A 25061-nucleotide genomic window follows, 5' to 3' on the forward strand; every position below is an offset into this window, starting at 1 on the left:
ATTCAGTATACAGTTGACAATTTCTAAAACTTTTTAGGTTAAGACAGTTTTATCAGGAATCTTTTTTTTCTCATGAAAAAAGTGTATATTTATTTACTATTTTTAGTAAAACCTGTCCAAACCAAACCCTGAATAATACAAAAACCTGTCCAAACCAGACAACCTTTTAAGTCCCTTTAAATAAATTTAAATGTATTTTAAACCTGTGTAAACCAGACACCTGTCTAAACCAAATCATTTTAAAAGTAAAACAGGTTCAGTTTAGACAGGTTTCAGTGTATATGTGTTAATTTAAAGGAGTTGGTTTAAAAAGAAACAACATTGTATTAGTATTTGTAAACCTTTTGAAAGTAGTGGGTTTCATCCTGATTGTTTTTCTGTTTGTACTTTAGGGTTCTTTTGTGTTGTACAATATTTTTCTTTGAACTTGTAATTTTGATGTTTCAGTTTTGTCTCCTCAAAGGATTCCCCCATGTTTGTACCGTCCAGTATTACTACTTTTTCTTTAGGAAAATTGACATTCAATTGCTTGTATAAAAACAATGGAAAAAGAATTTAATTTTCAAGTTTTACAAAAAAAAACAATTTGGCCTTAATTGTAAATTATGAAACTGGAGAATTGCTTGTTTTATGTGTAATTACAAGCCCTGTTCAACATAGGTAGAAAGATGCCTTCTTTTACGTAATTATCTGCTATAAAACCGGTACTTGTGATGTCGTTTTCTCATATTTTCTCTGCAACGGATAATGTTTTAAATGCAAATGATTTGAAAAAAAGTGAATTTAAATAAAAATGATGTTTTACCTATATGGCCTTATGGGCAATCCAACACGAACAGAATTATGTAAAATAAGTACGTTTTACCTACCTCGTTAACAAAGGTCTAGTAAGTCTTTCGACTCCGTCAATCCGCCCGTCACACATTATACAGACAAATTTATTTTTAAACACTTCAAATTAATTTATTTTACCAAAGTTTAGTTTCAAAATGATACGGTTTCAACCGTCGTTACAAGTAAGTAATACCATCAATTGAAACCCAGCGTTAAATTAAAAATCAGGTAATTTTTAAACATGATAGCATGTATGTGAAGACTAACAGTTATGTGAAACCTGAGAATTCTGCAGTCTAAATGGTGACTTCACGAATAATTGTGGATTCTGTGTAACTGCACCTCTGGAGACTGGAAACACTAAAAGGGTGACCATTTTAATACCGAATGCTATTATTGTTATATATATTTAGTAAAGTTTTCATTAATTTAAGAGTTATTTACTTACTCAGCTCACATATTTTCTTAGAAAATGACCGTAAATAGACAAAAAAAAACCCCAAAACTATGACTACAGCGTTGAAACCATATAAAACATGCGTTAGGGGTTAGATACGGTTAATGTCGTACAAGAAAGGTGAAAATAACACTCCATAAGCATAATTATAAGACAACACTTAAGTTGAATATCTTCAAAAATACCAAAGCGTCGGCATTGGGATAATTCAAATGCGCAAAAATTAAAAAAAAAAACATGACCTAAATGTGAACAAGGATGATCGTCATAAACAATGTAGCGAACCGAAAGAAATAAATTACACACAAAAACAGAAGATAAGTAGAATGGTCATCATACACAAAATAACCAAAGCAGTAGCAGTATGAACTCCCAGAAAAAAAAAAAACAGAGTGATCATTAATATGAACTTTTAATGAATGATGTGTATTCAAAATATGTTAAAAATTTCAATGGCAAGAATAAGTCTTAAATTTTCTTTTATTAAAGAAAAATTGTTCAGATAACTATATTGCTGTTAGAGTTCTGAGCAATATTTCCGGTCTACATCAATTGCTTCTTCTGAAAATAAAAGAAACTCCACTGTAAAAAAAAACACGTTTCTCTGGAAAATGCATAAACTTCAAAGTCTTCCAATAAAAATATATTCTGAAAACATTTTGCTTCAATGTTAATTTCAAACATGACACGAATCTACCGAAACATTGTATTTGGAAAATTTTTCTAGTTTTTTTTCCATAAATCAATAACTGCCAAATCCGTAGCATAAATGGTTCTGTCGCAGTTATAAATGGTTGATATTGTTATCTTATAACTCACTTATTTTCTATTTCTCTCATTCATCTGGCCAGTGAAATGATTGAGCAAATTTTATGTTGAGAATTTGAGAGCTTTTATGGACTCTATTTTTCTGTTGTTTTTAAATACAAGCCATCATTTACTACTTGGTAGAGACCATTGGACCTATAAGGTAGGGGCTAATCAAAGTCTTAATTTCTAGACTCGGTGCATCAGCATTTTCATTTTAATACAAACCGCCATATCCTGATTAAGGTAGTAAGATAAAGAGAATGCATCCATTCTATTTTCAGGAGATGGTGCTGGGACCAAACAAAGAATATAGACTTCATTGAGGGTCAATACGGGGGAAAATGCGTCAGTTCACTGAACGTGTATTGCTATGGATCAAACAGGGACCAGAATTCATGGTAATCCAGGAACTGCATGTTGCCCTATTAAAATTGATTGATTATTTGTTTGTTGGGGTTTAACGCCCGAGCAGCAATATTTCAGCTATATTCAGGCGATGAACATGAAATGAATGTTAACTAAAATGAACACGAAATGATGATGAAATGGAAAATGGACCAGCAAATTTTGATTGCCACTTGAAATAGGGAGAGGTGGGTAGGGTCGAGCAATTTAGCCTCCTGTGGCGGAGCCCAATGGTTCTTAATCCGAGAGAATACCACAGAAGGGTTCTTTAACGTGCGAGGAACGTGGCATCTTTCCCATTTCACCACTTTGGTTTGCGGTCAGGTTTTCCTTATTATGGCCTGACGACCCCAGCATGTAAAATCCCAGGGGTACCCCATTCCACCACCTGTGGCACACAACCCAGTTAATTGCTCTGTGGGTAGAGCGCCATAGCCCCATGTCGAGGTTCTGAGCACTATTTAGTCGCCTTTTACGACAAGCTTAGTGCTGATGCGGGCCTATTCTTTTGACACCCGGACCCGCACGGGGCTATTAAAATTGAAAGACAGATAACTATTACAAAAATACACCATAGTCTCCCCTTTTCTCGTAAAACTATGTGGTTGTTCCCAATTCGATTTTTAATAGGCCTAAATCGTCCCATCAGATTCATTTACAGTATGGATTCCACAGAAATCAAATGGATTTAAATAAATTTTGATTTATCACTGATACAACAAAATCACAATTATGAGAAGTTGGCATAATTATTTCATAACTCACTTATTTTCAATTTTCTCTCATTGATCTGGTCAGTAAAATGAATAAACACAATTTATGTTGAGAATTTAAGAGGTTTCATGTAAACCACATTTTCTATTTTATTATTATTATTATTATTATTATTATTATTATACTAAGGTAGAGACCATACGACTTTGAGGTAGGGCTAGGTTCAAAGTCTTCCTTGACTCAGTGCATTAGCATTTTGATCATAATACAAGCCTTCATATACTAAGGTAAAAACCATTTTGTTTTTAGGGATGGACTGGATTCAAACAAAAGTTCTACACTTCATTAGGGTCAATATTGAAATTATGTGTCAATGTATAACATTCTATTCACTGAAAGTGCAGTGCCTGTTGATTTTACATTTACTTGCTTTTATTTTCTTGCCTATGCCGTTGGATTTCCAATGTTCTTACATCCTTCAGGTCCATAGTTGTGGTATCCTGCTTTGCATATCTCACAGTTAATACCTGTCGTGTTGTGCTCACAATCACAAGCCATTTTACCTTCACTATTCACAGAACAAGAAGTGGCATGTCCGTTGCATTTGCACCTGTACGAAAAAAAATCCAGATCAACCACTAATATCATGCAATGTGTAAAGTGTATCTGCTGTTCACAGCCTTGAAGTGGAAGGGTCTTAACTTCATAACGATATATATATATACTGGAAACCGAACAGACAAACAGACGTTCAGCTGGGACCACTTTATACTTGTACCCCGGTTCAAATCGGAAGTATACAAAAAAAAAGTTCGTTTTCGAAGCTACGAATGTTCATTTTCTTAAATAGTGATGGTTATTTATTTATGAATATCTAAAATCGTATTTTATATACTAGTAAATCTAGAAGTATAGAGCTATTGTACAGAAGGATCACTTGTGTAGATTCAAAATTGTAAGTTGTTCACGGATAGGATTTTTTATTGTGAAGAATGTCTATGTTTAACTTAAAAACAGATCATTCCAAGGAATTCACTCGAAGACATGCAATAATAGGGTACCCACGGATTTCTCAATTTGATTTTTGATTAATTCATGCACATTAAATTTTTAAACTCCTTCCCTTAACTACCAGTCAAACACATCCAGTCGTACAAGTGTACAAAAAAGAACAGGATGTCATTAAAATGACAAACTGCCTCACAGATTAATGTAAATGATCTACCAATAGATTTCTCTTTTTTTTTTTTTATTGTCATTCACATTCAATGTAATACCCCTCTCCCTTAACTACCATGCATTTATCCCAAATATATTTACCTTCCTCCAACAGATAGATCCGAGATAGCGTAGAAATATGACTTCAGTACACGCGGTTCTCCGAATTGTTCATCGCCAAAAGTATTTAGCCTGGTCAAACTTATCCGTACAGAAGAAGCTGTTGTCCACTCCTAAAGAAATATAAAGAAATAATATGCATGATGAGTTTGTACCGTCCACTTGTTACAGACACTGGTCTACAAACGAACCTGTTTATACTTATAATATACATATACGTATTTTGCATGTACGGATACAAAATAAGTACAACGTTGGAATAACGTCGCTTCAATACAATAGAAGTTCCAAGTGTACTTCGAGTTAACAAAACAAACTTCCATAAAACGATGAAGCCGAAAGCAACCTTTAGCTCACTCAGACAGCTTGTTTTTATTAATCAAATTCTAACTGTTTTCCAAATACAAACCTTGTAATTCAGCTTTCTGACAACAAATTTCTTTGGCCAATTACGAAAATAAATTGTAAATGTTCCATACCTGTAAAGCGGAATTTCTTTCATAATTAAAGGCACCAGGTCTTCCCTCAAGGGTACTAAAAGAGACAGTGCCTCCAGTGAGTGGTGAAATGTCGCTGTATTCATCAGTACATATGGCACTAGCTTCATTTTCGGATGTTATACTTCCCCTTCTTGGTAATTTATATGTACTTTCACATGAAGCGCTATAAAACTGCCATGGAGTCCAGGGGTCATTTGGGGTGGTACGCTTGTAAATGGCAAAACTTTCAGGCCTTGGTGAATGAAATTTCAATCGTATATAGGAAACTACATACTCTTTATCTGAAAAGTTCCAAAACAAGCGTTTAAAAAAAAAGATTAAATGAAGTCATTTTACCATGTAACTTACTACTGTACATTGAACATTTAAGGTGACACACAGTATACCCACCGGCTTTTATTACGTAACAGATAGGAATATGAGATTTTACAGAGTCAAGGATGGAACGACCAATTGTAAAAATATGTAACGTCTTTTCAGATGATGACACATTTCGTGTATTTTAGCACCGGAATAACTTGAATGTACTCTATGTGCATGACTCTCGATTGCAGTTCACAGCTTTACCAAGACACTTTTATATAATCATGAATCCATTTTCATGTGCTACGACGTTCCTCGCACGTTAAAGAACCCTTCTGTGGTATTCTCCCGGAGTAGGAACCATAGGGCTCCGCCACAGGAGGCTAAATTACCCGACCAGACCCACCTCTCCCAATCTCCAGTGTCAATCAAAATTTGTCGACCCCATTATCCATATGTCCCATCCCATTTTCATTTCGTCATCATTTCATGTTCATTCTATCATCCATTTCATGTTCATCGCCTGAATATGACTGAAATATTGCTGCTCGGGCGTTAAACCCCAACAATCAACAAATCATGTGCTACATGCACGACGGAAAAGCCGTAGCATACAGTGTGTAAGTTTTTGGTGTGACAGGCCAGAAATCGAACCTTCGAGGAGAGCATGCAACTATTAAACCACCGCGGCGGTTACCGATGGAATGAGAAAAGACATTGACAATGTACATTAAAAGTTTGTAAGTGATATCAATGGAAAACCAAAGACTGCAGTCTTCAAAGCTTATCATCAAATATTCTGGTTTGATTTCAACATCCAGGCAAATTCATTGCTCTGCTAAACTTAACACTAACTCGATCAGTGATTTTCTCATTTTCACCATAAACACTGGCGCTGACTATATGCATGATCTTGGTTCAGGATTTTAAAAAATCACAAATTTTAATGACCTCTCGTAAGAGCATTAGAATCAAATATAAAGGCAGATCTCAATCCCAAAATAAGTTGCATTCAAGAAGCCAATATGAACTCAAAATGAACTCAAAACCAAAATTATCGAAATAGGTAACCAAATCTATCAATGATAGGTTGTATCATGTGCAAGTATGCACAGAATGAAGCCTCAGTGTTTTAGATATTTTGATTTTCGTTCCACTACAGATTTTGAAAAATATGATGAATAAAAAAGATCTGATATAATTCGGGATAAGACAGCTGGGTTGGTGAATACCCTCAGGGACCTTAGGTCCACCAGCAGCGGCACTGGCCCATTGGTTATTTAATACAAAAACTACCAATCATCTAACCCTGTTCAAAAGTTTGAACTGACTAGTTACTGGATTGTCAACTCATGTGGTTGTGGCTAGTGCAGATCTTATTTCTTTCATCTCATGTTCAGAGAATGTTCCTTGTTTATTTTACTCTATCATTATACTTCATTTATTTCGTGTGCTTTGCACGTGATTATAATTAAGCTTTTAATGCTTGTTTCCATATGGTCTGCTTTTATACAAACAGTATTGCTTATCTTATAAGAGCAAGCTTATTCTGTATTATTTCTTTATGCCTCATTATGCCTCAATGTTAATCCATGACAAGTCCGATGAATTATAAATTGTATGACAACCGATCAAAAATGCTTAAAAACTTTGTCTGATTGGTTGGGAATTGTATACGGCACCAGTCGGTTTATTTGTTGTCGACTTTTAAATGTGAAACGACATACTATATAACTCTACCTAAAAATAGGCGATAAATTCGATGGACAAACTGGATGCACGGTAGCGGATTAAATTTTCAATGGATAAATTGAAATCTGTCTCGACAAAATGAATACTAGTACCCTGCAGGTAACGCCTTCATTTGTCAAAGTGACCGAAGTCGCATCTCCTAGAAAGCCACATTATAACCAGTGCAAAAACTTCACGTTTTGACAATCAGGTTTTTTTTCTCACGTGTCTGAATTACAACGAATAAAATAGTTCATTTCGAGTGATAAAGTTGGTCTTCTTTGATTAAACTACCATCACCTGGTAAAATAAGGTATGTAAGTCTCGTAACGCGACTCCGTGATTTTTATGAGAATGGGTCCTGGTCTACCATTCAAATGCATGGAGATTCGTCATTAACACATCAATGGATCCAATTTAAAAAGCAAATTTTTTTAGTGTAAAAATACTGATAAAATATGACAAATATCTAGTTCTACAATGCAAAATAAAAATGTTAAGAAAAGCATAAAATATAAGATTTTCCATTGTGATTGCAGCGTTTCGATTTCCCGGAAGTAAACAATAAAATGCAGATCGGTCTTCGGATTTCAACACGTTCTACATCGGAAATTCCGTAAGGGAAACTGAAACTAGAACGAGACTTACAAACCCTATTCTTTAGTTAACTGGACCATTGAGAAAGATTTATACTTATTCTTTATTATTTCATATTTATGTGTTCTTCTGTTTTCGTTGTTGTTTTCTATGACAGACATCCCATAACAGACAAGTGCACGCGACACTGTCTGCTATGGGTAAAATAGCCAATCGCAACACGCCACTCGTCAAAAGACGGAATTCTCACACTCGTGGAACAAATCCCAGACCGTGTAAGAATTCATCTACGTCTGATAGAAACAATTTAATCACCTTCCCAATAAAGTGTGTTTGGGGAAGTTCATCAGGTAATGGCCATTCTTTCAAGGGAAGACAAATTAATCATATTTCCAGATGTATACTATTTTACTCGCTGTGATATATCGTGAGTATTACTTTAGGATTACTTACCGAAGTTCAAAGTTAGATTCACTGATAGTACTCCATCCATTAAACTATCTGACTGCCACCACGTTCTCCACCCACTGTCGGTGATGTATTCGGTACCATGGCTTAACCTTGGCGTATTCGAGTCACATGTTGCGATAGAATTACTGAACATGTTTGGGTAGTACTCTGATGGTCCTGAAATACCGCATGTGTTACTTGCCTCAACTGATCGTTCGTACGCTATATTCTCGAAGGGAGTGATGCATTTAATAGGTCGTCCATGGTCGTCGTAACAACCCAATATTCCAGTAGAAAAAAATACTAAAATGACTATGTTTTTTACAAACATCATAAACCTCATGGCTGGTGTCCTGGAATGAATTAAATGAATCTATATACAGCGCTTTTATAGTAGGATTTTATCCACAAAAAAATATTGTTAATCATACATTCATAATTATTTATAAAGATACCTCAGCGGAAATCGACTTCTTTGTCTCTGCTAACGTGACACTAATTATACGATGAAATGTTATATTCTTTTTTTAAATACATGCCAGAAAATTCAAATCATCACCAATTAGTTCAAATTATTGAATTTCATGACCAATTTTGGGTGAATATAACAAATGTTTAAGGTCAAGCATTTATGGCAGTAAAACTAGTTGCTAACATGACAGTCATACAAGCCCTTAAATAGATCAAAGTCCTCGACCCCGTCCTGTTTGAATATTCTGCATCTACACATTCCTCACAATTATTAATTTAATAAGTTTCGATGGTTAGAAAATTACATAATTAAAAAATTCTGATTGTCGTAAAGCTGATAAAGAATAGAGATGAATCGGTAGTCTCCAAGCCCAGTACTCAAGACTTGTCTTACTTGACACATGTCGTTTACCATGCAAAACAATTGAATTGCACACGGTGGGACTTTTTGTGCTGGGTTTTTGTTTCCTATTTCGGTTTGTTTGTCTATGATTTTTTGCTGGACTTTCAGCTCACCTGGCCTTAACAATTTTTCAAAACTCTTCTCCTCAGACACTACTTGACCAATTGGAACCAAATTTAGTATGAATGTTCCTTGGCGTATCATGCAGAAAAATCATGTGGAAATTTTTTATTCGTTGAAAAACATGGCCGCCGTTACTAAAAATTGAGCATAGGGGTCAGACAGTAGCTCTTTTCGTATATATATCTGGAAAACTGCTAGGTTTAGCCAAATTCCTACGTTTAATAAAAGTGTTCAGCATGCCCTTTTTCAACGTTTTTTTTTTTCTATTGTTAATGTAATTCTTTCAAAAATCTTCTCTGACACTTCTTGACCGATTGGAACCAAACTTGGTGTGATTATTCCTTTGGGTATCCTGCATAGAAATGACGTGAGAATTTTTGATCCGTCAAAAACATGGCTCCTGTTACTAAAAATATAACATAGGGGTCAGACGGTAGTTTTTCGTTTATTATATCTCTAAAACCGTTAGGTTTATCCAATTTTTTTCAGTTGCTGAAATGATCCTTAATGTAAGGCCTTCAAAGGTCTTCAGGTATCAAAGTTGTCAGGTGACCCTTTGTAAGAGTTATTTCCCTTGAAAGATGAAAAATGACATTTTTTACAGTTTTCAGCCAATATCTTGAAAACTATGATAGATAGAAAGAAACTTTCAATTGCTGAAATGATCCATATGGTACGTCATACCAAATTCTTCTTGAGTCAAAATTGTTGGACAACTCCTTGTTAAATTTATTGCCAATGAAAAACAAAATTTAACCAGGTGAGTGATTCAGGCTCCTGGGAGCCCCTTGTTATATTTTGATATTGATCTTCCTGTGTATTTTGTTCTAATGCCGTCGATAAGAGGCATGTGTTTACTTTTTGAAAAAAAACGTGTAATTTACAATATTGAAAACAAAATTGGAATTCTGTATTTTTCACAAAAAATCAAAAAGCCGTTCAAATTATGTTTTATTTCATCTTCCATCACATCTTCTGGTACTAATATTGATTATTAATTATTAACCTCTATGTAGCCATAATGAAACACACTTTGTTGTCAATTATTGCAATAAAATGTTATATGAAAATAATTGTGTAAACTATTTTTGAAGTGAAGTGTCAAAAATTAATTTGATATATAAGATCGACTTCATAACTTTCAGGATTCACTAGCATGATTCTGTTGAAAGTTATGACTTTTCTCACCTGCATACAACACTACTGCCACACCATTTATTTAATTAAAGAAAAGTGATCATATTTAATTAAATGACCCTTTGATAAAACTGGCTCTCAATTGATTTCTTTTAATGACTACAATGCATTTTTCAGTGTGATTTACATGTACATTAGATATGATCAATGCTTTGATTTTTTTTCACAATTAGTAATTAATTCTTCATACAGACAGGTTGGTGATATTATAATGGGGACTGATTGTGCTCTTTTCATAGCCGATTTGTTTCTCTTCTGATACGAAGCACAGTTCATGGCTAAACTCTTTTAAGAACCTTCAAAACATTATATGTTGCGTGAATTTCATAATATTTTTAGATATCTTGATGATATTTCGGCCATAAATAATCTTAACTTCGAAAACTATTTTCAAGATATCTACCACAAATAAATCAATTAAGTGGACCAAGTATAACACTAGAATTGGCAGTCTTCATACTAAAACTTTCAAATGACGAAATAGATTATTTTGATTTTGCTGTTGTTAATCTTCCACTACTATATGATGATATTCCCGAAGCACCTTTCTGCAGTATTTACGTTTGATAACTGGTCCGTTTTGCTTGTATTGGTAATGAAGTGTCACATTTTAATTAACAGATTTCTTAAAGAAAAACTTTTGCATCAGGGGTATCGATATCATAAATTTCTTAGACATTTACTGTTTTCTTCATCTTTAGAAAACTTTGATACAAAAATACGATAGCACTTTTTTTTAATTATTATATATAAAGATGGCGTTGCTAACTCATTTTTTATGGAAATAAAATCTATATAGCTCATTCTTTCAAACAAGATCCTTAATAGATTAATTCGTAAAGGATACAATTTTCAAATTATTACCTATCTTTTGTAACCTTTTTTTTCAACCCTAAGAACGCGAGATAAAGGATACTACAGGCACTGTGGAGTCAGCCTCATGTCTTGACCTACACTTAGAAATCGATGGTGAAGAAAAACTATTGACCAAAGTTTACGACAAACGTGATGATTTTTTTCATTCAGAATTGTCAACTTTCCTTTCATCTGTGGCAACATCCCTTCAACACTTGTGTATCCAGTGTTCAGACTTTTTGTATCGCGCTAGAACTCTAACGAATAGGCTTCTGGAACAGGGTTATGTTGCTAAAAGATTGAAGTCATCACTACAGAAGTTTTCTGGTCGTCATCATGAACTCGGGGGTCGTTATGGTGTATCCATCAGCGCCATGAAAACTGATTTATTCAACGTGTCCTTGTTTTCCTTTCCTCGTTTGTCTACAACGGACTTGACTTTTTATGAGCAACACGGCAGGTGTAGGACGCTTATCCTATCGGTGCACCTGGTCCATGCTCCCAGTTTTTAGTGGAATCCGAGTAGCTAATTTGCTTTTGTTACTTTGTATGATTTCAGCTGTTTCATGTTCTTTGTTGTGTATGTCTGTTTTCCATGTCTGGTTTTTGTCCCTGGATTACATTTTTTTATTACCGCTATAACCTTGGTTCCCTTGATTATTCTTTCACAAATAGAGATATTCGACCCCTAAATGCAACCCATCGAAAACCCTAAGTCAGTTTAGTATTGCACTACATCAAATCTTCCCCATATAGTATTTGATTACAGTTCACTTGGTTTCTATATAGTGACCGATTACTATTTTGAATGGTGGTAGTTGCCAGTGATGGTTTTGATATTCTTTAATATCTATGCCCCGAGATGGCTTTCATTGCTCGAGGATATCTCATTATTTTGAATGGTGGTAGTTACCTACGTCCTGTTTCCGTGGATTTCATTACTTCTTGTTGCTCGGGGACTTTCAGAGAGTGCACATTTATTCCTTTTAAGTTCAAATATATGCATGTTTTACTGCTTGCCCTTGAGTTGGTTGCATTGTAGTTTTTTTTAAGATTCTGGTCTTATTCAATATTTTAATTGAACTTCTTTTTGTTGCATATGTCATATAATTTCATATTGGTAAAGAATTCGTCATTTTGTGTCGGAAAAAAATTACTTTACATCATCCTAGTAATGAGTGCATAGCATGTTTTTAATTCTAAACTATTTTAAAACTAAAAGACATTTTACTTAGAACTGTTTACATTTCTTTTTCTCGAGTTTGTATTTTCCAGGATTTTTTTTTTCAGAAATAAGCTTGATATGCTTTCTCATGGCAGTTTCAATATGATGCCTCATAAAAGGTTTAATGTGCTGCACCCATTACATGGCAGTATAAAGTGTGGTATCGTAGCAGTTTTTCTGCGTGTGCTAGCGCACGGCTGTTCAATATGTTATTTTCATGAATTTTTTTAACGAGCTACTTGTATCTCATGGCAATTAAACATGCTACCAAGTATCTCATTATTTGTTTTTATTTGCTATGCCATGAAAAGTTTCATGTTCCATCTCATGACAATTTACTTTGCTATCTCACATCAATTAACTATACTATCCCATGGCAGTTTACTCAATTAACTATGTTATCTCATGTCAGTTTACTTTGCCATCTCATGTGAGTTTACTGTGCTATCTCTTGGAAGTTCACTGTGCTATCTCATGGAAGTTTACTGCATATCTCACAACATTTTGCCGTGCTATCTCACGGCAGTTTACTGTGCTCTCATTGCAGTTCATTGTGCTATATGGCAGTTTCGATATTTAATGGAGAGTTTTATGTGCTATCTCATAACAGTTTCATGTGCTATCTCATGGCAGTTTAATGTGTCATTCCGTGAGAGTTAAGTGTATTAATGAAAGTTTACTGTGTTATCCCATAAAGGTATAAAGTACTACCCCATGACAGTGTACTGTGCTATCTCATGAAGTTTTCAGCTGAATTGTCTGAAATGGGGTATGATTGTGTTACCTAAATTACCCAAAATGGAGTATGATTTTATCAAGAGTTCATAATTTTGTAAATATTTTTTTTCAAAAACATGTTATGCACTGCATGTTTAGTCTACAGTGTTAATTTTTTTACCTGAAAAAGTTTTATTGCAAGGTTTAATTGATATCCACATGTTAATCTATGCATTATTGGAATGTTCCTCAGGTAAGGAGACTATATTTCCAACCATTTGTCTACCATGGGGTCCCGGCATGGGGTATTGGGATCCATCAAAAAAATGTCTGGAACAAGGTCAGGGTTTTAAACTACTAGAAGAACACCCCATGCCAATTTTCAGACCAGGTGCCCCTGGAAACTAATCTTTGTTTAATACTTAGGCTTGGACTTTTAGAAAGAGTAATCAAGGGAACCAACATATATAATAGAAGTGTCTTATTGAAAAAAGTAAAATACTTCTAGATTGAAGTATTATATATATATAATATTAATTAACAATATGAACACTCTAAAAGAAAGACAACATATATTTGTCCATCATAATTGATTGGCTATAGCACTGTGAGCCTTGTCAACATATTGTTGGAATATATCATCATCTTTTAGAAGTTGTTGTATCTTTTCTGAACCAAGTTCTAGTACCATTCCTGGAAAACAATGTGAACGAAAAAAATGTGATTTATTGAATAAAATAAAAATGTGGCTCTATCTGCAACAAAATTATTAGCTATAAAAATAGGAGATGTGGTATAACTGCCAATGAGATAGTCTTCCACTAAATGCCAAAGCAACAAACAATTAAACTACAACAGGCTACTACAGGTAAGTAGTGCACACAACAATACATAGTCTGCAAAATAAAACTAGAACTGCACGAAAGGACTATAACTGCAACCATATATACTTAAACCAATTAGAATGTCAGTTTATTCATCTGTGGAAAAAAAGTCAAAAATTTTATGGTGCTGCGTATACACCAACTCGTGCAGGAAGTTGACATCAGACTGAAGCTAAAATTGTTTACAACGTATCAATTTTTCTTCTGTCATTCAGTGAATTTGCTATGGTTCTTTTATTTTCAGCACTACATTTAACACATGTCTTATCAATGCTTATCAAATTTACCTGTAATTTTATCTGCAAACTGAGGATAACATTGCTCTATCTTAGTGTACAACAATTCTCCTACTGTTTCACTTTTATCAGAAATAATAGCACATCTTGCCCTCTCTATAGTCTCTCGTAATTTCAGGCTGTCATCAAGTAGGTTCTTCACTGTCTCTGGACCAAGTTCTAAAATCATACCTGAAACAAATATTCAGGTCTATTTGAATTATAGTTTTGTTCAAATTCTATTTTTAGAAATGCTAATTATTTATTTACCAGCACTTGTAGCTACCGGTAATTCTAAAAACTTTAGTTTGGTTCCTGTGAAGTTTCCTGTACATATGAATATTAACATATAGAAAGCATTTCTTTATTTGTTGTTCATTTTCTCTAATACTTTTTTATTTCAGGAAAATATGTTTGACAAAATAAAATTAGGTCATATAGGATTCTCACTGATTCATTGAAAGTACATTTATACATGAGATTGAGTTTCTACACTTCTACTCCCTTCCAAATTCAATACAAGCATAATTGAAGTAGAAGTGAGGAATCTATTTCTTACAAAGCATGGTGTAGTAACACAGTCAACAGTGTTGAAGGGTTGAAACTTACATTTGCTTTTTTTCTTTGTGGAACAGACTCAATCTTAAACAGTTTTCTCAGGCAATTAATATTCCTGTCACCGAGTAAAGTAGATCAATAGTCTATTCAAACCAAAAGCGGTGATCAAAGCAACATACTGACAAAATACTGATTGAAGATTTCATGGACACCATATGGAGGTTGGTTTGAACTGGTCTTAAGCTAAAAAATGATCTCTTGAAAGGGAAAATTTACTGCTTGGATATGAAACAATAAAATTGTTTTTCTAAATATTCAGAGATGAAATTATTTACACATCATAATTGCATGTTGTGTTACAAAGTATGATAACAATTTTGCCCAAGTTGCCCAGTAGTGTGAGCCTTCCTAAGCTCTATCAACATTTTACTTTTTTAAATCATTTGCTTATTTCTCAAAACAAATACTGTAAACTGAATATATTCATGGGTATCAATTTTCAAGGTTTCAAAAAATGATTAGTGTTGTATGTTGTTAAAAAATCCAATTCAGGCATACTGTTTTTTGCCATTTGCTGTCCACCATGAAAATAGCGAAAATTAGTACACCATGAAAATTGATGTGTTAACAGTATTCATACCTGTCAGCTTAGCACAATTTTCTGATTCAACGGAACATATGAATTCATACAGCTTCTCTTCATTTGTTTTGGTTCCAGCATCATCATGAACCTCTGTAGAAAGTTCTCTGAAAGAGATGTTAACTACTTATAACTAAACTATTTTAATATCCTACAATGCTGCAGTCTATTGAAATTCAGGAGTGTTATACTAACTGTATATGTCATATATTACGCAATGTACATGGAAGCATGAATTAATATTGTCTGTGACATACATTGAGTAAAAATTATCAATAATTTGCAGTGTTTATAACTTTTTTTACCTTGATATTGCCATTTATTATACATTAAAGATAGCATTTTTGGTATCAACATTGATTTGCTCATAGGGTCTTAACATACATGTAGAAACTTACACACTACATTTAAAAGCAGTTTTCAGCATGACATGTGTTGGGTCCTTTTTGTACATGTACATGTGTAACTTATGATGTACCATGGTTCTAAACTCCACATGGGAAAAATAGGGATTATAATTAAATAGGATGAGGACTTTTCAACTGGTCTAGAGCTGGTAAGTCAGTTAACTGCTAGTAGTCCTTTATTTGTGAATTTGAGTTTCTTTATTCCTGTTTAAACAAGGGACTCAGACCTTTATGAACTGATTTTTAGGTGTGTTTAATTGTGTAATATCCTTTCCACAGTGGCCAGATTTAAAAGGGTAGGCTGTGATCACTCCAAAGTATTTTTTTGCCCCCAATCTGTTTAAAATCAACTGTTTTGATACGCTACACTGCCTTACAGGAACTGTAAGCAGTGTAGAATATCATAACAGCTGATTTTAATCAGATTGTTTTTTAATATCTGACACAGATAAGCACATGTACAATGTATGTTATTCTATTACATACTGCAGCTTAAATGTTAATTAGCCAAGAATATATCATATACATGTAGCATTGTGTGAATAGATTCCGTGTGAAATTGGACAATCACATTCTCAAATTAATTTTTGAATGTCTGTTTGTATGCCATACATGTACAGTATATGCATTAATCGACAAGTCTAACTAATCACTGTAATCAACTTATTAACATCAGTCCTAAATTTCGCTTCATATTTCAATATTTTTGGTTTTAAGTGCATCATTTAATTTTTGATTTAGATTTTGCTATGATCATGTACATTGCATTTGGTTCTAAGGGCTTCTTATGACAGGTCACTCCTTGAAACACATATATACAGCACACCAAAATTCGCCATATTTATTTATATGATTGGTATTTTGTAAGTGTAAATATCATATTTCCACATGAATGTACTGACTGTACTCTCTATCAAGTGTGTTTTTAATAGACAAAGTGTTTTACTTTACCTTATGTTAGTAAATCATTACATGTAGCTTACAATGCAGAGTCCAGAATTTGACTATACATGTACATGTTCCTGGCTAGTATTGTCATGAATTTGGTTAAAATTTAAAAAAAAAACTTACAGTGAATGACTGATACACATAAATGTACTGTGGAATAATGAGTTAAGCTAATGGTTTTAAGTTGGATACTGTCAATACATGTAAATATACTTATATTGAATCTTAATTAGGGCAGTGAGGCTATGGCTTCCTGGAACAAATAGCAAATACCATTATCATACATGTATTATCCATTTGCCATGTTTGTGGGCACTAATTTAGCTCGGCCGTTAGTGGCTGCTTGAAGTGACAAGGGATTTCTGATACAATAAGTAAATTTAAAACCAATGGACATTTTCATTTCAGTGGCAGTCTATGCGAAACTTTTTTTTTTACTGGTCATTTGGACCTGTAAAGCTTACTGTTTTACTAGACCGCATGAAGTTTTTCCGGTCCAGTCAATTTTCTTTTAATCTTAACTGCTTTGCCGGGTACTGCACCCTCCAAATACCTTAAAAAGGACATTTTTCAACAGTTTCGTACACAACCAGCCATTTGTATTTTTCAGGGGAAACAACTCGATGACGGATGTACAATAAAACTCGAAAACGATGTCAGACTTTTAGTCCGGATATCGGAGCAATCTTTATCGAACCAGCAGCAATTTTATTGGATTTGACTGAAGGTCCAACAAGTTTCGTATAGACTGCAGTGGGGTTGATGTCTCTTTGACATCTACACCATAACTATTCTTGTTATATTTAACTTCTAAGTTCGACAAGTATGCCTTTGTACCTTTGTCTTTGCGACTTTGTAGATAAGTCAATGACTTCTGCTGTTACCTCACTTTAAGTAAATATCATGTGACTTATTGTAACCTTGTGCAACTCATCTAGTAGAAATGACCAGCAAATTATTTGTATCCTCATCCTTCACTTTGATAAAAGTCAACGTATTACAATTTCTCTCGGAAAATTAAATATGTACAAATGTATGAAACAGTAAAATATTGCCTGGATAATCCATGATAAATTGAGACAACTTTTAAATAAAATAGATCAAAATTTACTTACGGTTTCGAAAGTATACTTGGGAGAACTTTATCAACAGCACATTGAAGAAAACATCTATCCTGAAGGAACTTGTAAATGGTCTTTTCGTCCTCTTCTAAAAGAATTCCTGTTATTATACCAACATTTTGTGAATTCTTAAAGTGTGTTATCTCTGCAACTTTGTTGAACAGGTGCTCACCTAGCGCTTCGCGCTTATCTACTATGTTAGGTTTTGGTAATGATTTGATACAATTCATTCGACATTTAAAGTTTAATGGCGAAACTCTACATTTCTTGTGTTGTGTATTAATGTAAACGAAAATTCATTTTGTCAACACGTGTCCTCCATTTGTAAACAATTATATTCCTACCCAATTCCGTTTCCGGTATTTTGCCTATCACAAAATACTCCAGGTAGAAATTTAATATAGTAGTTTTTTTCATTGTTTAACTACACCAAAAATTATTTTTAATCTCGTAACATTTTGTGTTCATGAAATTGTGCTATATTTATATAAATTTCATGTACAGATAAAAAAAACCGGAACCTTCACAAAAGTAGTCCCAACAAATGCCTCTTTTTCACTGTTCAAAGACAGGTACCACATGTGAGATTTATCTTCATCAGAAATTGAGTTGTATTCCAGTTCCTAACATACGAACTGTGTAACGAATGTTTAAACTTTGACCCTCATTAATCGTCTTTGCACACTTGGTGTATTATTGGTGTTAATAGCATGAGAAAGTTATTTAACTGATGTCGTCCCCCTTTTCATGGATTTTGTTGAGAGTTAATGTGAATCTTAGGAACATGTAGAGGCGACACTTACTTTATAGCTTAACATAAGCTTTATATATTCCTGTTATATTAAAATAAAATAAGATGTATAATTTGAAATACAACAATACTAAACATAGTGCATTGGCTTAAAGAATTAAGAGGTAAGTCTAGCCTGTACTGTAGGCTGAAGCACTAGGCTCCCCTTTCAACAAAGGAGTCCATGCCAACGATCACTTTCGTAGAGTTTAAGGATAATTTCATGAGTGGGAGTAGAGAGACATTCTGAATATTCGTAAATTTATCGGTCAAATAGTTCAAGATTTGGCATAGAATGCATGGTTTTATCATAATCCTTTCAAAAGGAAGTAGATTTTTTGAAAATGTTGTAGTAGTTTCAAAGAATAAACATAGATGTTTAAGAATCTTTCAATTTAGATAGCATTTTTAGCTCACTTGGCCGATGGGCATGTGAGCTATTGCCATCACTTGGCATCCATCATCATTAACAATTTTCAAAACTCTTCTCCTCTGACACTTCTTGTCCAATTGGAACTAAACTTGGTATGAATATCCCTGGGGTATCCTGCATAGAACTGATCTGGAGATTTTTTATCTGTCAAAAAAAAATGGCTCCTGTTACTAAAAATAGAACTTGGGTTAGACAGTATTTTTTTCGCATATATCTCCATAATCATTAGGTTTAGCCAAATTCTTTCAATTGTTAAAATGATCTTTATCATAAGGCCCACAAAAGTTTTCAAGGGATCAAAGTTGTCTGACGACTCCATGTAAGAAAGTCGTCCTTTGAAAGGTGAAAAATGACTTTCTTTATAGTTTTCAGCCAATATCTTGAAAACTATGATAGATAGAATGAAACTTTTAGTTGCTGAAATGATTGTTATTATCATGCCTACACAAGTTTGTGGGGATCAGAGTTTTCGGACGACTCCTTGTTAAGAGTCATTGCCCTTGATAGGCAAAAAATTATGTTTTTAGCAGTTTTCAACCAATATCTTGAAAACTAGAATAGATAGAATGAAACATTAAATTGATGAAATGATCCTCATGATAAGTCCTACCAAAGTCTTCTTTTGAGTCAAAATTGGCCCATGTATGTTACAATAAAAAAATTGCAATTGGGGAAACATACAGTTCAATATTTTAGTAACAGTTAACAAAAAAATACAACAAAAATTGGTCAAATCAACAGTATTTACATATCATGTACTAAAATGACTGTAAAAATGGATTTCGGCAAATGTCTTTCATCTTCCACTACATGTATGTACATGTAAATCAGCAGCAGTTTATATGGAGTATAGAATATTAGATATGCACATCTTTTGCTGTCTGTGAATTGAAACCAATGTACAAATTTCAAGTAGAGCTACTAATGCAAGTAAATTAAAGCACATATTTATAGTGTTGGGTGTACAAGTATTTGTTGAATGGCAAACTCTTAGGCATACTGGGAAAATTGTATATTTAAGCACATATATATATTTATTTATTTATTTATTTTGTAGACTTGTAGACCTTCAAGATGATGTCTGCAGATTTACAGTGGCTTGTCATCAGAAACAACTCTAGTTTCTTACTGAAAGGCAACAGACAGACATTCAGCACCGTAAGATAACACTGATTATTTTAACTAAAATTTGTGTGTGTGTGTTGGGGTGGGGGAGTCTGCCTCAAGTTGTAAGCATTCATATTCCTACATTTTTCTATAGTTTTTGATGAAAATGTATCCATACCTGTCAACTAACACGATTTAAGCATGTTTTTCATGGTTTTGACCGTTTGTCCCACGAACACGATTTTTCAGGTCAAATATGTCCCAAAACCCGATTTTGTCAAAATTGCTTAGAAATATCCTAACTCAAACCCCTAAATTCGTGTTTCAATCACGTTTCTTTGATTAGAAGAGTCATACATTACAACAGTAAAACTCATACGGCTTGCAAAATATGTTGCAAAATTGTCCTTTCACACGCCTCGCCTGAAAAACCCCCATGGTGTTTAAAATGACAAAACTGTGTTTCAAATGATAGTCAAATATATATTAAAATTTTAGATTGTTATTTCACATACTGCATAAGATAGATATTAAGCAATGAATTGGAAAGATTTTTGAGTCTGTTACCCTTTTAAATGTTTATTTGTCAATTACCTCTTACTGATGTTCTGTAAGTGCATACACAAAGAAATGTACTGCTCAAGTTTTCAAAGTATGCAAGGTCCTTAATAAGTATTCATTCCAGGATTTTGCATGTGCCCTGATCACTTGTTATTAAGAAATTCAGATTTATAGCTAAGTTCAGTCTAAATTTGATTATGCATTAAAGTAGTGGATTTCTGCATTTTTCTGTTTTTAGGAGCCTAATAATTTGAAGGCCAAGAACTCATTCCGTTACAATGGTTTGGTTAACACAAGAACATTAGGTGTTGAACCAGCCAAGGATGGCAAGGGTGTTGTTATGGTAACAAAAAACAAGAGAGGTATGTATATTTTTTGTGGGTGACTTAATAATTAAAATAGCATGTTCTTCTATTGTCTTTCTCTCGTGATAATAGTTAGAAATTACCAGATAAATCTCACATTTTACAATTTCCCCTATATGTGTGTGTTTTTTTTTTAAGACCTAAAGCAATTTTAATAGACATATATCTGGTAGGTCCTTTGATTTCTTATTCACTGCATTGTGGTGTATTACAACTCTGTAATACTAACAACCATTTTTGTGATTGTTTAGCAGAAGATTTGTTGAAAGAGAATTGAATTGTTGTTCATTTTTTTTCGATTTTCTTTCCTGTTTTGGTGTCAAAGTTAATAGGAGATGAATATACCAAATTAAGGCAAAGAGTACCTTTCCTATGTTTTTCCTAGCTTAATTTTCTGAAATCAGACATAATTTTCTTTAGCTTTAAAAATAATTCCTCTTTTTCAAAGATAGATTTTACAGTTATCATTTTTTAATGTATATTTACATACATTTCCACTTTATTTGTTGACTTCATAAAATAATGGGAAACGATAATAATCTAAAACTGTTCCAGTAATTTTGGTGTCCTATTTTAATATGAATTATTTAAATCATGTTAAAAAGTCCAGATACTAAGCAGAAAAGTAATCAAAATGTTTATTTACCAGAATTGCTAATTTTTATTACTTAGGGAATGACATTAACTTTTTGTTAAACTGATCCTGTAGGGGCAAAATATGGCAAAATTTACTTGTCTGAAAGTAATTTAAGCCTGTCCAAAGTATTGTCTATACTAGGTATTTCGGGAAATTTCAGTTGTCCTTTAGGTAAATAAGGTTAAGCTTCTACTTGTCCAAAAGTGAGTTTTACTTGTCTTGGTCCATAGGGCAACCTTTAATGTTATATCCGGTCATATAAACAATATGCGTTTCAATTTTAAAAGTTAAAATTTATCATTAAGGATACAGAAAACCCGTCAAATCATACAATAAAGTCGAGCTGAAGAAAGGAGCCAGACGCACCATGGCCTCAATCAGAAAATTCGTCAAGAATAACAAATATAGGAAAGATCTTAAAATGGTAAGTGCTTCTTAGACGTGAGTAGAACAATTTTGAAGAACTGCTGTATGCTGTTGATAATGTTCATTGGGTACCTTTTCTATTTTTATAACTTTGTTATCAGATCTTATATCAATGACAAACAATGACCTTCAAAGATTCAAATTAACCTTATTGAATGGAAGAACCTAGACTATCCAAGTATCAAACAAATGGTTTGGAAAATTCTTAGTTCATAACAGTGTCAGTTAAAAGATTTGAAAGTCCAAGACAAAGGTAAATTGAAGTTGATGTGCCAACACATGGAAGTTGAAGTGTTTGCAAAAGTAATTTGAATACACTTATTCGGTACAAGTAACATAGTATTAAAAAATCAATCCTCGTAATATTCTCATGTTGTGACATGGTAATGCTCAAATGACTATGTCTAAGCTAACTCGTACAGAAATTTAATGACAAAACTTATTTTTTACAATACAATGTAGCTGTTGATACTAACTGTTGACTTCTATTGTTACCAATTACTTTTAGTTTGTGCTAATGGTTAATTGAAATGGCTCTTTTTTGTCATTTTAGTGGCACCAAAGTTAGATACAATATAATCTATTTTTACAGGCTGCTGTACGACGAGCAAGTGCTTTGATCAGAAGTCAGAGACCTGTTACTGCAAGAAAAGCAGGAAGCAGAAAAGCAGCTAAAAAATAAACTCTTGTAAAAAAAAAAATAAATGAAAAAAACCTTCAATTAATTTATGTCCTTACATTAACCTCTATACTGAAATCATACTCGATAATGATCGACTCTTTCTTTACGGCATGGTTTGCTAAAATAACCTTGGGATATACTTATATTGATCTCTTTGGGGCTTGATGTCTTGAATAATTTAAGTTTTGATATGCTGAATTTCACTGTGTAATTAGAATTTTGACAGTCAATAAATTTATACCACCATTTAATAAAAGGTTAGAAGGGGTATGTCGGAATCGTAAGTCCACATTGCTTGTTAACTCAAAAACAAGGGATTTAGGGAGTGTTAAAGAGTTAGGACCCTCACCATTGTTGTTGATATTTTAAAAATTTTGCAAAATGAACAATTGATGGCAAAAAAAAACCTTTCTCCACCCTAATTAATTTTTATATCTACCCCTGTTGACTAGTTTATTGGCTACATTTTAGTTCATGGAAGCTATCGCCATCTGTTCAACTTACGACTTGGTCTCTGTTGTTACTATTGCCTGTAAACAATTTTTCTTCTCTTAAACTTCGACAGATTTAATTAAATATCAGCAAAAAATTATACCTAAAAATCAGGATCGAAGGACAATTCAGAAACCTCTAAAATTCTAAATCCAAGTACATGACCAAAAACATGAAAACAGAAAACGAGAGGATATACTTTGTACATACTTAATGTAGTCAACATACTAAAATATTAATACAATTATATATTACTAAAGATAAAGAAAATAACATATTCAAGGAAATGAAGCATCTGCAAAATGAACTCCTACAAGTAACATAATGTGATTCAGAAGGGTAAACATGTCCTGTGCCGCCAGCAACATGTATCACAAGTCAATTTCGGAAAGTCAAAATAACGTTTGTAAAGAGCTTTAAATTTCAAGTAATGTATCAGATGGTCTCGTGAGGGTCAAATGTTAGTAATCCATTTGGAGATCAAATATGTAAATAATCTTTAAAACAGAAAATGAAATCAAAGGAATGGGCAAGTAGTTTCTCTTTTTATAGGACCATAAAATAATAGTATGATGCTGTAATTGTCTGTATTCTCGAAGTTGTTGCCAGGCACTTGGTTTTCATATGAAAACTTTCATATAAGATTTACGAGGTTCCAAACCACAAAAAGGAAGCTAGGTATTAAATTTAGGGGTTGTTGCCCAAATCGTTATTGAATTGGGGAAAACGGGCCGATCCAGGATTTTAGATCAGGGGGGCACACAGTTAAAATTTTTGAAATATTCTTATAGAGTGGGTGCAATGTAGATATCTTTGTGGTAAAATTAGCGAGAAAATAAAGTTTCATCCTGAAACCACCTAATCCTACCCCTGACAATCCATGCTTTACAAATTTGGGGGTGGGGGCACTCAACCGCCGGCCATGCCCCCGCCTGAATCCGCCCCTGGAAAAAAAGACAAGCATTTCATTGAATTCAATTGTCCCGACCCATGATGGCGTTTTTTTGGTTTTTTTTTGTTCGGAGAGAAAAAACATTTTGAATTGAGAGAAAATCACTGAAGTGTGATGGCGTATGTCGCCGTTTCTTCATTTCCATGATCTAGTTAAAGCATATGGATGTCTAAAACGTTGTTCCACAATATTCAATACCAAATAGGTCAGGTTGGGGAGAACATTGAACCATAGGGAATAATGGACCAACATGAAGCTAGAAAAAAACATTTTCATGATGTCGTGACAATAAATGCTGTGACTTATTTTTTGGGTTTTTTACTTCACAATCCAAGGAGTTAAATATATGCTATAAATAAATCCTTGCTTAATCTATTAGGGACCATGCAGATGATAACTTGGGTAAGGGGATGAATCTATGATATCGTACCACAAGGTGCCAGACCCCCTAAGAAAGGTTGAGATTGATTTGCGACGTTGTGTATGGAACCATTCAGGAATCAGGGTGAAGAAGAGACCACTTTGTTCTGATCAATTGTAAATCCTGTGGCAAACGTTTTTCACAGTTAATATTCAAAGCTGTGAATGGTGTATCCATCTTTGCCCCAACACTTCATTGTGTCACCTCTGCAGTCATATTAAGCTGCATCATG

The 25061-nt window shown here is 33.6% G+C and overlaps 3 protein-coding genes across 8 annotated transcripts; 1 reads left to right on the top strand and 2 right to left on the bottom strand.

Moving 5' to 3' along the window:
- Positions 1 to 1684: 1684 nt before the first annotated feature.
- LOC148612909 (laminin subunit gamma-1-like) lies at positions 1685 to 8691 on the bottom strand. Of its 5 annotated transcripts, XM_088594781.1 has the most exons (6): positions 8595 to 8691; positions 8143 to 8512; positions 5038 to 5339; positions 4541 to 4671; positions 3651 to 3830; positions 1685 to 1852 (listed from the first exon to the last, which is right to left on the bottom strand). In XM_088594781.1, exons 2-5 carry the CDS (start codon positions 8480 to 8482, stop codon positions 3665 to 3667), a joined length of 939 nt encoding a protein of 312 aa, XP_088450907.1. In that variant the 5' UTR covers positions 8483 to 8512; positions 8595 to 8691; the 3' UTR covers positions 1685 to 1852; positions 3651 to 3664. The 5 variants fall into 5 exon arrangements, with proteins under 5 accessions (XP_088450907.1, XP_088450909.1, XP_088450911.1 ...); XM_088594783.1 differs by lacking the exon at positions 8595 to 8691 and having other exon boundaries at positions 1685 to 1849; positions 8143 to 8568; XM_088594785.1 differs by lacking the exon at positions 8595 to 8691 and having other exon boundaries at positions 1685 to 1849; positions 3647 to 3830; positions 8143 to 8568.
- A 4948-nt stretch (positions 8692 to 13639) lies between these two features.
- LOC148612910 (uncharacterized) lies at positions 13640 to 18314 on the bottom strand. Its single transcript, XM_088594786.1, has 4 exons — positions 17958 to 18314; positions 15488 to 15594; positions 14302 to 14481; positions 13640 to 13823 (listed from the first exon to the last, which is right to left on the bottom strand). The coding sequence occupies exons 1-4, from the start codon at positions 18191 to 18193 to the stop codon at positions 13714 to 13716; spliced, it is 633 nt and encodes a 210-aa protein (XP_088450912.1). The 5' UTR covers positions 18194 to 18314; the 3' UTR covers positions 13640 to 13713.
- Positions 18315 to 18485: 171 nt separating this feature from the next.
- LOC148612911 (large ribosomal subunit protein eL28-like) lies at positions 18486 to 23003 on the top strand. Of its 2 annotated transcripts, none has more exons than XM_088594787.1 (5): positions 18486 to 18544; positions 20244 to 20344; positions 21093 to 21216; positions 22162 to 22280; positions 22875 to 23003. In XM_088594787.1, exons 2-5 carry the CDS (start codon positions 20261 to 20263, stop codon positions 22962 to 22964), a joined length of 417 nt encoding a protein of 138 aa, XP_088450913.1. In that variant the 5' UTR covers positions 18486 to 18544; positions 20244 to 20260; the 3' UTR covers positions 22965 to 23003. The 2 variants fall into 2 exon arrangements, with proteins under 2 accessions (XP_088450913.1, XP_088450914.1); XM_088594788.1 differs by having other exon boundaries at positions 18512 to 18535.
- The last annotated feature ends 2058 nt before the right edge of the window (positions 23004 to 25061 follow it).

The sequence above is a fragment of the Perna viridis genome, chromosome 7, assembly GCF_037379345.1.
Source record: "Perna viridis isolate PV_CMFRI_1.1 ecotype Kerala chromosome 7, ASM3737934v1, whole genome shotgun sequence".
Taxonomy (NCBI): Eukaryota; Metazoa; Mollusca; class Bivalvia; order Mytilida; family Mytilidae; genus Perna; species Perna viridis.